Source organism: Prinia subflava, chromosome 2, assembly GCF_021018805.1.
Source record: "Prinia subflava isolate CZ2003 ecotype Zambia chromosome 2, Cam_Psub_1.2, whole genome shotgun sequence".
Lineage (NCBI taxonomy): Eukaryota > Metazoa > Chordata > Aves > Passeriformes > Cisticolidae > Prinia > Prinia subflava.
Window position 1 is genome coordinate 61,898,680 of NC_086248.1, and position 13,233 is coordinate 61,911,912.

General features: G+C 41.4%; 1 protein-coding gene across 3 annotated transcripts in view; it reads right to left on the reverse strand.

Annotated features, from left to right (window-relative positions):
• Positions 1 to 13,233, reverse strand: part of PHACTR2 (phosphatase and actin regulator 2) — a 131,213-nt gene extending 117,980 nt beyond the window's left edge. Inside the window, exon 1 of one of the 3 annotated variants that reach the window (XM_063390226.1) lies at positions 11,629 to 12,366. In XM_063390226.1, the coding sequence (XP_063246296.1) occupies positions 11,629 to 11,974 (346 nt within the window). In that variant the 5' untranslated portion in view covers positions 11,975 to 12,366. Of the gene's footprint in view, positions 1 to 11,628 lie in introns of all 3 variants that reach the window. The other 2 variants (XM_063390227.1, XM_063390229.1) reach the window with 2 other exon arrangements.

Here is a 13,233-nt window from a genome sequence, read left to right on the forward strand (position 1 = left end):
AAACTGTCCTGCAGTTCTGTGGCAGCGTTTATTTCAATGTCTGCTATCCACATGACTCAGCCAGCATTCAGTGCTATTATAGAAGTTCCAGGGCTCAGAAAAATCCACTTAGGCATGTTATATCCCTCAGACCAACACAGAGGGGAAGTATTTCATTAAAAGACAAGGAATTTTGGTTCCTTGAACCATACCTACAGGAGTCTTCAACATGAGAGTGAGTCCCAAAGATATCTGACATCTACCAAATGCCATTGAACTTGGCTTCTGATTTTTCCTTGGTGTAATTATTAGACTGGCCAAATTACTTTCACAGGAATCCCAAATTGCAGCAAAAAAGTCACTTTTACAACTCTGCTTCTATAAATAAAACTTACATAAACAAATGAAGTTTAGGACTACTGCACAGTGCAAATATTTTGGTAGCTTTCATTGACATGTAAAATGATTAGAAACAGAAATAATTTGAATGCATTTTTTAACATCCAGTCCTTCTTATAAATATGCATAATTTGAAGCATCTCATTCCAAGTCTGAAAGAGATGCATATTGCCATTTGCAGAGTTCTTTCTGGATTTTTTTCACCCTCTCTAATCAATATTTGTATAAAAACATTTTGGATCAAATATCACTTACTTCAGACACGATATGCATGAAGTTTAGTTTTCTGGGATTTGTTTTCTCTGTGGGGCATATATAACTGAGACCAGTTCATTGAAGCAGAAGTATGGAGTTCTAATAAATATTAGAATTCACTTCAATAATTAATGCCTGAATTAAAATCTCTTTGATATAATTTCTTTAAAGAAGGTGATTGCTTTAGAAAGCAGACTAAGCTTGTTTATTCAAAGTACTCCTCACTGTCAAAACCCCATTGCCTAGAATTCATCTAAATATTCTAAATATTCACCCAAAATCATCAAAATACATATTTATCTTAAGCTTACGATAAAACTGTGTGTAACAACACTCCTCATCAAAGTAGTAAGGGCAAATTTGGCTTTGCCCTTTCATTTTGCTTATCTAATTGTCAGCTATTTATTTGCTGCTTGGGAGAATTCCTTTCCATCTCTTTCACTTACGTCCACTTTTAAAGGAGGCAGAGAGGACACCCTGCCACTGAGGGTGGGTCATGGATGGGGCTCTTCCATCCACTAACAAAGCAAGATCCATCCTTATTTCCTTCGCCAGTGAGTCTGGAAGATGGATGGCTTGTATACTCCCTCAGTCCTCTGTCCCTCTGCTGTCATTCCTGACTTGGCCTAAACACAGCAGTAAAAAAACAAACCAGAAAAAACCCAAACAAAACACTCACAACTGCAAAAGACCCTGCTCATGGTTGCTGAAAAAAGTTTCTTTTCAAGAACTTTTTAGTGTGTTTCCAGCTCTGGTTTTAAGTGCTTCCAGCACTTAAAGGAGAGCAGCTTTCACTGTTCCTCCTGGGAGACCATTCCCCGGCCCAATAAATCTCACTCCCAAGAAATCTCTTTTACACATCCCCTCCTGGGCTTACAACACTTTTCCAATCTTGGCCTATTATGAGTGGAACAAATATGTTTTTCCCCACAGAGTTTATATAACAACGCAATAAAGTTGCAAAAGCTGTGTGCTCCACTGAGTTACTTCCACTCACCAGAAATTTATGGGATAGCAACTTCTGTGTTGCCAGCAAGACATAATTTCAGATACCAATAAATTACAAGATTTCTACTGAAATGCAAAGCCATCCAAAACAGACAATATTATTACAAACTTCATAGAAGCTGTAGGAAAAGAAGCGTGGAACATCTTTAAACTGCTGACACCAAGGTAAAGTCTGGTGGGTTGCTCTCCTCCTGAATTCAGTAGACTGGTTACAGACATCTTGCCAAAATTCACTCTGTCTGTGAAGTTTTCCTTCTTTTCAAATGACCAGCAAGTGAGTTATTTTAGAAATTATAAAGAGAAGTGCTTTGGTTGCATTTTACTTAAACCAGCTTGAATTAAAAGTGATTTCAAAGTAATGCCTTAGCTGCTGTTAGGCAATTACCTTGCTTTTTGAGACAGTGTGCCATCTTCTTTCACCCAAGGATAGGCAAACCTGTGGAGCTGCCTGGCACTCCCTCCACGGCAGGCACTGAGTGAAAGGCAAAAAAAAAAAATCCCCATGGAAATTGCAAGGAGACAAATTTTCTTCCAGGGTCTGGTGATCATCAGGGCAGCTATTTGGTACAGACCCAAAAAAGGGGCAGGCAGCACATCTGAATTCCTGAAGCCTTTCACCCCTGTAGCTGAAAGGAAGTAATTCCCTCTGCCCATTCCCTCCAGGTCTGGCAAGTGCTGCACTGCAAGGGAGCAGCTTTCAGAGCTTGCTTCAGGTAGATCACTAAATGCAAGGGTGTGTACAATGCTCTCATTTACCATGTGTCCAGTGATAAACATCTGCACCGCAGAGCAGCTCATGGCTTGCGAGCTGAAATTGCTGACAAAATTCCACACGCATTCTCCACTTTGCCATAGAAGGATCCCATTAGACAAATCCCAAGATGACCAGCTAAATATGAGAAAGCTCTGAAAATTACTGCATCAACTTTTTGGAAATCTTTCCCCCAAATTATTTTTGCTATTTGTAGATCAAAAGCCATTGTTTATCTCAACTTCCAAAGAAAGGCAAAATTCATAGCAGATGTGTCTCCAAATACTTAAATAGCTGGGTGGCAGACATTCTATTTTATTTGCTATTCACTAAAATAAACATGATGTGAAATTTGCCATTCAGTTTTGTTTGCAGGAAGGCATAACAGGAAGGCACCATGATTTTTAAAAAAATGTTAAGGGCTCAAAAGTCAGACAGCTGGAAGAAAGATGCCATGCCCCTGGGGAGGCATAATTTTCTCTCTTGGCTCACTCCTAAGGATATAGAGTCGAGAGTCTACTCAGAAACACAGGCAGAGGGGTTACTATACACCTAAGTAACAGAGGCAGCTTTGCCATGCTTCATGCTTGGGGCTGGAGCAGTTCTTATGATTTGGGAAGTCCACTAGTCCCTGATCAATTACCCTGGCTCTGGCTGTGTAAGAAAAATAACGTATTTCAAATCTAACCCTTCTGAGCTTGCCAAAACTTCTTTAAATCAGAATAAAAATCAGAATTATGTCTTGCAGACTCTGCCTTCTTGTGTTACGCCTAGGTATGACTCACTTTTTTCAGATAAAAATGTCACAATTTCATTGGTGGTTTAAACCACTAACATTTACTGCCAGCCCTGACACTGGGCAAGAGAGGAATTAAATTAAAAAGGGGCAAGCAGATGACTGCTAATTATTCTTTCACTCATAAAGTTAAATATAGCTGCCTGTGTTTGAACACAAAGAAAGCCTGTAATTAGGGCACATTCAATTGCAAATGCACCACAACCCCTCTTTACTGTGCTTGTAGATGATGCCAAATAATACCTCAATACCAATTCTATTTAGTGGCTGTAATTTTCTTTAGTATTGTGTGTATTAGTCACAGATATATCTTAAAAGCTGTGATTCTACCCCCAAAAACAAGAAAAGCCAACACACATGCTCTGGAGAGAGAGCTTTGCTCAGCCTACTCTTTACAGTCTGGTTCTATGATATAGTCAACATCCTTATTCTGTCAGGAAGGCATGTGCACCTTTTGGTATCCAATAATTTGTAAAGGAATCTGGCAGTGGTTACCCTTGCCTTGGAAGGGTGTACACTTGATGGACAGGAACCCTTAGGATAATCACATTTCTGTGGTGGGGAAATTCTGGCACTTCTCTGCTGCTTTAATTCCTCTTTCTGATCCCCAAACTAGAAGGAAAAAACCCTACACCAAATATCTGTATGATGAAAAATTATAGAAACCTCAGTTAATTTTTTGAAGTGGCAATTAACCATTTTCAAGTTTTTGTCAGATATTTCTCCTGAAAATTAAGAAATATGTCTGAACTCGGGATCGTTTCTACAGAAAAAAAGTTGTTTTTCACAAAACTCTTATCAGGAAAAAACTGTATTCAAAGAAACTTAAGCTAACTTAATAACTTTAAATAAAGTAAGTATGATGCCAGAGTTCATGTTTCCTGATCCTTGCCACTGTGACAAACTTTATCTCAGAAAGGTTTAGAAGCACTTTTCCCTCATTCCTAATATTCAGCAACCCTTTCTTTTAGAATTTTTAGGAAATCTTTTACCCTTTCCCAATGAATTCTTAACACTGAAGAAATCTCTGCTTGGCCTGTACAAATTTTGATCTTTATCTCTCTGTGACAGACAGAAAATAAGCTTACTGTTTATTTACTTGATGTTATAAATAAACTTATTATAAACTTAATGTCATTAATTGGAGGTTCCTAGTCCCTTCACATCTCAGTGCATTAGTATCAAATGAGCAAGATACAACAACCTCACACGTACCTAACCAGACCTCGAGGGAGGATGACCAAAAGTGATGTGTAGGTTATCGACACAATATAAATGACATTAACTGGAAGCTATGAAGAATGCAGAAAAGAAGTTAGTGGGAAAGAGAGGAGTGAAAGACTGGGCAGAAGGTGAAAGGAAAAAAGAGGTGAAAGGAAGAAAGAAAGGAAGAAAGGCTCTTATTTCCAGTACAGTTTGGATATGAGCAACCTGGTAATGGTGCCAAAACAGAGCTACTGATTGATGCATCCATCAAAGGGAAATAGTGTGTGATGCTCTGCAACTGGGCAAATTCCCCAAGTGGGAGACATCACAATTTGCGTGCAAGACTGAAGTCATGCCTGAAGTTGAAGGGAAAAAAACCCCTGCTTTTAATGGGAGTCCATTCTGTCTAAACCAATTTTCTTCTAGATACTGTAAATTGTGCAAACATTACAAAATATGGGCCAAACTACAAAGCACATATTTAATTCAAAATAACTGTTAAATGCTATATTGTCTGGACAAAAATAGTAAAAAATATTACCATTCTTTCAAAAAGGATTTTTAAAATATTTTATCTGGTGTGAAGTGTGGCCACGCTGCCACCAGTGGCTGAATGCTTCCTTTCCACATTTCCCTCCCAGCCCCGCACTGTTAGGTCCTGTATTTCTCTGAATAGAGCCAAGCATGAAGAATGTGAAGGGCAACGCACGATGTGTCAGAAACATGTAAGAAATGTAAGAGAAGTGGGAAAGGGCAGAAAAGTGTCTCATCACCAAAGGATGCAGTGGTTTAAGCTGCTCTTTAGCTCCTCTTTGGAGTGCTCGCAAAGTACAGCGGCTTTGCAACTTCAGCCTGTGTTAAAGCAGGGCCAACACTTCTGAGCCCATTACACTAAGTACTTGATAGTGATACAATTTACTAGTATTTCACTGTTTCAAAACTCAAAAATCATGACACCATCAGAAGCACTAACAGAATTTATATAATAGCACACCATCTTAGAAGTCCAGTTCTGCATCAAAACCTCATGCTGGGGAGCAAGTTTTCTCCACTCACCACCAAGGGAGCATTGGTTGTCTACAAACTCTGCCTGCATTTCAGGAAGATCACAGTGCTTTCCACATGAATGAAGAGCAAGGGTGCCCCTTGTTGTGGTGGGTTTTAAGACCGACATTTCCAAAGATAAAGTGAGAAGTGAATGAACTAAGAACATTGAATTTTGTATTTTCTTCTGGATATTGTTTCTTTTGCGCCACTCAGTTTGTACCTGAGAAAAACGAATTTGTGCACTTGTTAAAAATAGCAACATGCTAGGTAAAATGCTAGGGGAAAAGGAAGAAAAAGAAAAGATTATCACTAAAAATATATTTGCTTTATGATAAAGCATATTTAATGAGAGTAAAAATTCAGAAACATAACTAATATTGGTGTTATTGAAAGGTGAAATCTTGCAGGATTTCTGGCACTGAAAAGATTCTGATTTCAAAAAGCCTAAATAAATAAATAAATAAATGTAAATTCTTCATGAGCCTTCAAAAAACCTGCTAATTCTCCCCAGCCTTTTGACAATAAGTTGTGTCTGCTTTTTCAGGAAACAATGGCAAAAAGAGAAGACATGCAGGATTGGGATGGGAAGAAAGACAAATTATTTATGCTAATGATGTATTTGGCTAATGAAGCATTTAGGTTTTAAGTCCAAAACAAAAGTTTCTTTTGAACAAGTTGCTTACGTTCAGTAAGAGAAGAAAATTTTTTCTTCAGCTACTCCTTGAATCACTTCTTCAGCCCTCATACTTGACATGTGGTCTGATATTAAACAGTTACTTGCTAGGAGCCACAGAGCAGCAGGAAGTGCTAAATGCCAAAGGGCCTTGAGAAACTAAAACACACTCAGCAGCAAACCACTGAGCAGATGTCACCATCAGCTACTGGTCTAGCTGCTGCAAAAACATGCATTAAATACTATGCTGCAGTTGTTCGGAATTAAATTTCTACTTAGGCAGCCATGAAGATTATCATCACATGTAAATTTTTTTAAGCCTGAATCCAAGCCTCAATATATCATTGTAAAGCTTTTGTCTCAGAAACTATGCCATGTGTAAATGACATGGAGAACACACGGTTTATATTTGTAAACCATGATATTCCCAGGGTTTCCCTGGGCTAATAACAAGAACCTACTCCAGTTATTCTACAAGAGTTGGTGGGAAGTAATGTCTTTTAGTCCAGTATAAAACAAGCAGGTTCTTATTTTGTGTATATTTTGGTATAAACTCACAGTAGAAATGGCTGACTATATTCTGGCACATCCTTCTTCTCTATATGCCCATCTGTTTTATAAACTGAACTGTTTTTTCAGGCAGACTTAAACTTTGTCAGTGTATGCAGAACAAATGATGCCTAAATGTTTCCTCAGCATCATTCTGAAACTACAAGTTATATGTAAGGTTGACCAGGATGGGATTTAACATTATGAGATGATGGCCTAAATAGATTATTACAAAGTAGCTGCTTCAATTCTATAAGTCAAATTTCATTTAATTATGCTTGCTGCCTCTTCCTGACAGTTTAAATTTTGAAATTGATGTGAAAATATTAATGTGATCTTAGGAGAGGATGCAGTAACTCTTGGAAACAACCAGGTCATGCTGAGTTGAGTTTCTAAATCCCCCCAAATTATTATTTGTCTTAACTTCTACTATAGATTTCTACCAAAAATTTCTGCCTTGGGTTTCTTGCAAAATTCTGTACTTCAATTTATGTTGTAAACAAGTTCTGCTTAATGATGGAGAATCATGTTTTCCCATAACTCCCCTATTTTCATATGTACAAAAATCAGCTGCTTTATTTATGGTGTTCTCCCACAGCATGAATATTCTCCCTCATCAACCCCATGCTAGGACTGAAAAACATTTTTCTAACTCCCGAAGAGCTTGGTAGGACTCTTGCTTTGTGTATATGGAAACTGGAATCTGGAATATTTCGGGAAATACAAGTGCAGAAGGAAATACAGACGCACATTAACAGCTACCTATCCACCCACCTAAAGTTTACCTTTTCCCCTAGATTCCACACTCCCAGATAAATAGGTCAATGTCTAGAGCATATTTGGGGTTTCACCCTTTCTAGATTCTCAAATACTTTCAGCTGCCAAAAAGGTGTCCTTTGCAACAACCAGAGGATTTGTTCAATAAAAAGAGGATCTGACATTTGATAAGTTTGTAAAGTAGGATACTCTAATCATGAAAAGGTTAAATAAGTCGAAAAATCATCAACTTTCTTTTCATATAGCATCAGCCACTTTGATGTTCTGATCACTACAAGAAAGCTTCCCCAGTTCTTCACTTAACTGGGGGATTTTAAGCACTCTTTTCACCCATCTTACTTTGGAGTCAGCAGAAGATGGCATTATAGATGTTACTCATTATCCTTTTGAATAAATTAACCCACAAAAATACCCCAAATCATCCTGGGATATACAAGTTTTGAGACAGGACTGCCATTTGCACTCAGGCTTTCATTTTCTTCTGCAACACATCTGGGCTGTAGGTACTGATGAATTGCTGTCCGTATACTTAGGTAGGGGGTTTTTGTCTGTTGTCAGAAGGGCTCAAAGAATGAAAGGAATGGAAAGATGCGTGAGAAGCTCACCTCTCCACCTGAAAGGTGCATTTCTAACTAATGGAACAAATTTTCTGAAACTTCTTGCTGCCAAAGAGTGAGACCTCAAGAGGAACAGCAACAATATGAGAGCGTCAATCCCAGAGCAGAGAGATGGGTGGTTTTCTGACTTCTGATCTGAGCAGTATTGTTCCTTTTTCACCAAGATGTACCTCACCACAGACCTCACCACCTTCGTAACAAAGTGCAAGGCTGTACAACAAAACCCACAACACTAAAAAGAGAGCGAACTGAGAACTGTCTGCACGGACATGCAGGCAGCAGCGGAGACTGGCACCTGAGGGCTGACACAAAGAGAACCACCACTGCTGCTTCGCCATCGCATGTGGTGTGAAACAGCACCTCTTCCACCCTGCAACCCAGGACCCACAGCTCATGCTGAGAGCTGCCTTCAGCCCCACAACCACCAAATCTAGCGTTTGGATGAGTTCTGGGAAAACATTTGAACAGAGTTTTTTTTTCAATTGCAGTTCAGTCCCCATCTGTGTTGGACGCATTAAGAAACTTGACTAACTTGATCAACTTTTAAGGTGGGTTTAAATCTAGTCACTAAACATGGAAGACTGCTTAAAGGTATGTAATTCAAGCAGCTTTCTGCAAGTTGCTCTGTGTCAGCCTGAAATTTTAGAAAAGTATGTTTTTCTTCACCCATCTCCTTGAGATGCTCTGACAAACCACCCAATTGTCAGCTGGGGCATACCCCTATGTTGAAGTGATGCACAAACTATGCCTATCACAGTGCCTTTGAACTTTGCTAACATTACACTTTTGCAGGGTCTAAATCAAAATTCTAGATCATGCCACCAATACTAGTGATGAGTGTGGCCTTATTCCTCCTAGGGCCTTACCACAAAAAAAAAGACTGTTTTGTCATCCACTGTGACAAAACAGTGGATGAGGTGATAGCCCAGAAAGAGAAATGAAGTTATCTTCTACCACTAGCACTAAAAGAAAAGGTCAGCCTTTAGAAGAAAATCCTGAAAAGATATGGTCCTCACGTACTGGATGGCAGCTAATGAAGTGAGGTGCTGTAAAGTGATACCTGGAAGTTGCTTCTGCTAGTGTGTAAGAACGGCAGGAGTGGGGGTAAGAAAGCACAGACAGCATAAACATGGGGACCACCCGACCAGCCTCACTGCACTACCAAGATACATACAGCACTAACCTAGAATAACAAACAGATGCATTTTATGAACCACTGCCAAAGCTGCTTCAAAAAAACCTATTATATTTCCCCTAGCTAGAAGGGTCTCTAAAAATATTGCCTTTTAATAGATCCTGCATTGAGAATGGTGGATCAGGAGGTGGTAAAATAAATGACAGCATGAATCTCTACAGGATACCAACAAATCACTGAAGAAGGGTGAGGAGACAACATCTCAGTACAACTCATGTCAGGTTCTAGAAAATGGAAACAAACATGCAACAGAAGCTGCCAACAGTTGCAAGTGACTCAGCCTCCAAACAGGCATAAAGGAAACATTCTGCAGGTTATTTAAAATGCAAATTGTTCTTCTATACACGAAGCTGTTGGAGCACAGGTAACATCTGATGCAAATGAGTCAATACTTTAATCAAATGGTATAGCTAGAGAAAAAGATAGAAGCAAAAATAATGACTCATATTGTTTCTTCACATTTCTGTCTCCATTACAGTTGTTCTCCAACTTAGTAGGTTAGTAGGGGAATGAAAAAGCAGGTTATTTTAATGGCACCTCAGTATCAAACCAATTCCCTAACCACCACATTAAAAATTAAACAGCTTTGCATCTTTAATGCTTACTTTCCTTTTTGAAGACAGAGTCAACAGTTGTGTGGTCATATGTAAGTGTTTTTGTTGTATCCAATAAGCAACTGGAAAAAAGATACAGGAAGCAGCAAGGGAGAAAATACAAATATTAAAGAATACAAAATTAAAGAAAATATGACCGAAACAATAAAAAACCAAAGAAACCAACATTGTTCCTTACTGGCAGGAAGCATATCCTCAAAATTAAAAAAAAAAATAAATTCAGGCAACAGGAATGCTAAAAATATGGTGTGTAAGAGACTACAAATAACAACACGTCTTTGAAAACACTGTAATTTTACCTCCACTAGATTTGCCACTCTCTCATAATGAACTCAGCTTGTTGTCTTTGTACCTAAGCCACCAAGCAACACAGTCTACATTGATATGGCCTCAATCTTGTCAGCCTCTCTGGCGATCCCTCTGGATCCAGGGGTGTACACACCCAGTCACAGGGTATTGTTCATGCAGCACTCTCCAGGCGGTGCTGAAATACAGCACCTTACACCTTAAAAAATACCTTACACCTAAAAATAGTCCTTTCTGAAGCCCTGGAACCTCCTCCCTCCTGCCTGTCCCAAATGTCCTTCACCATAACTTTTAAGCAGACACAAAAAAAGGCAGAAGAGAAAACAATACTTGTTTTTGCTAGCAGCCTCTGGCCCCATAAGATGAATCTACTTGCTCCTACGTGACTAAGCAAGTTTTTATTCCCTCTCTCTTCATCAGGCACGCATAGCTGTATGCTTGATCTTCCTCAAGCAAATGTTCTGCTTCATCTTAAGATTCCCTGAGGAACAAACATAAGAGAACATTGTGGTCCATTGCAGACCCAACCACGCACTGCACTGTCTTGTGCTGCAGCAGAGGAGGTCCCTCAGGGCACTCTGGATCTTCCCTGATGGTGTTTCGTGGGTACCTCTGTGCAGCAGTGTGAGAGTGCATCCAAAATACCAATGTAGCCAGAGTGTATGTGCGTACAGACTTCTTCTAGTCAACAGAGCACGGCTGACTTGCATCTGGACAAGCACACATTTTCAAAATGTGCTCAGCTCTACAGAGACCAGAATTTCATTTTCCTTAGTGCTCTACCTCAGGAAACAGAGTAAAGCACAGCCCAGCCACTTCGGTGACTTTCAAGAATCTGCACTGTAAACTAGGATCCTCATGTCCTCTCATTTTAAACAGCAAAGCTTCTCCAGATCCTGCAGGAAGCCTACTCTGTTCCAAAGGGCCAGCTTCCACCCCCACTCATCCTGTGTGCACTTGCAGGGATTGATTCCTGAAGGAAGACAGTGGGATTCTGACTCACACATTGGTTTTTCTCACCCATTAAAATCCTGAAGCAGGTACAAGGGCACGAGGTACAATTCTTTCATGCAGTTGAAGTGTAATGTGTCAACTAGCAAGATGAGGAGTTTTGATGTCCTGGCAATACATCCTGAAGCTTTCCTGGGACTTTTCTGCCCTTGCAGTCAGAGATGCTTTGGCAAATGGGTGCATAGCCACGATGCTACCAAGATTCACTCATTCATTTGTGTGAACATGGGTATAAAAAGCCTGGAACTCTCCAAGCATCTTATCAAAGAGGAGATCAAGCACCACGCACCCCAGAAATCCACACCGCTGGCCGCCAAGACAACACACGTCCTACGTCTGGGAGAGCAGGACCGCGTATCGGCGAGGATGTCTTTTCCCGAACTCCCGAATTCAGCTCGGCTTCGAGGTCTCGGACACAAGGACCCCTTCCCTCCCTCCCCCTTACCTGAGCCGCCCACGTTGGACCGCAGCAGACAGGTCCTCCGGGAGGAGGAGAAGGACGAGATGTCGCTTTGGGAGCGGCCGCGGGGACCGGGCAAGGACCAGACGGGCAGCGGTGCTGTCCCGCTGCTCCCTGGCCTCTCAGCCATCGTCGACGGGGAGCCGAGAAGGGCAGGGAGGAGAGAAGAGGAGGGAGAGAGGCGGCGAGGGAGGGGACAGGGAAAGTTTGCAGAGGAAGAGCCGCCCCTCTGCTCTGACCGCCCCGCCGGGACGCTGGCGGCGATTTTGGGTCTCTGGGAACATAAATTTTGTGTTTGCACAGGAGCAAAGCACAGTGGGGGTGCGCACATGCCCCCATCCCCCGGCGTGTGTTCATGCTCCCGCCATTGCCATCTCTTGGGGGAAAAAAGAAAAAAAAGAAAAAAAGGAAAAAAAGGAAATAAAGAAATGAGAATCTGTTAAAAAGAGCCGAGCAACCCACACCACCACTTCTGCTTTGTGTAACAGGGTGCCTTCTCCCTTACAAAGCCGGAAGGTTGCACAAGGCACGGCACCCCTGCAGAAGAGCTGCGAAGAAGTCGGGTCAAATATCCTCCCCCTGCCATCACCTCCCTCCCATCTTTCTTAAGGATTGGGTTGCATGTAAGAGACTTAACTAACTTCGGCAGGAAGGTACGCTCCTGCCTCTCAGATCAGTCACACAGACCTAGGCAGAAGCAAAATCAAGCTTCATGGTTTCGTTTCCTGGCGGTTTACAGAAACCCTTTTACAACAAGATGCATCTTTAGAAGGAAATTTAATGTTACATTCTACCTTGAATAAAATCCTCGCTGCCATGCAGCCACAATGACAAAGACAGAAAAGACTGTATTTTTAAGACACCCAGAGTTGCATTATCTAGTTATCCAATGTGAAAGTTGCATTCGGGCTGCATTTTAACAATTACCACTCTCCAGGTCTGAATCAAAACCTATCAAGTCTGAAATCTGTCCATGAGAAATTCAGTTTCTGGTTTCTGCTTCCACCCAGGCAAGCAAGTGCCTTCGTCTCAATGCCGAGCCCATGCAGCTCCCCAGGCGCGGGGGTTTTGTGATCTTCCCAGCAGTCACCCTCCGCATCTGTCGAAGCTATTGATCCAGTACAGAAGCCTCGTATGTCAGCCATTAGTCAGGTCAAAAGGTCTTTTCTGCTCAGCTTCTCTCAGGGAATTGCCTTCATTATTTCCTCTCCTTCTTCCCTCTGCTGACAGACCAGCCTGCTCGTTCCCCAGCCGCAGAGCTCTCCCAGCGGGACTGTGCTGTGAGAGGGGGAGGCAGGGGCTTCTGGCAGGGCACGCAGTGAGCTCCACGCTTACAGCCCCTCTCACGGGGCCCAGAGGCTCCATGGTCACACAGGCAGGAACGCTGGACCCGTGCTTAGAGAGCTTTTTGCAGCTGCACACACCAGTCCTGCGTTATTCACAAAATCTGACAAGGTGCCACTTTTATTATGTACCCTTCGCAGCTTGCATCATTACAAACGTGATTGTACACCAAGGACCTATTCACCCCCCAGGGATTTCACTACCTCGGCGTCTGTGTCTGGTGACATTTTCTGGACCTGTTTATGC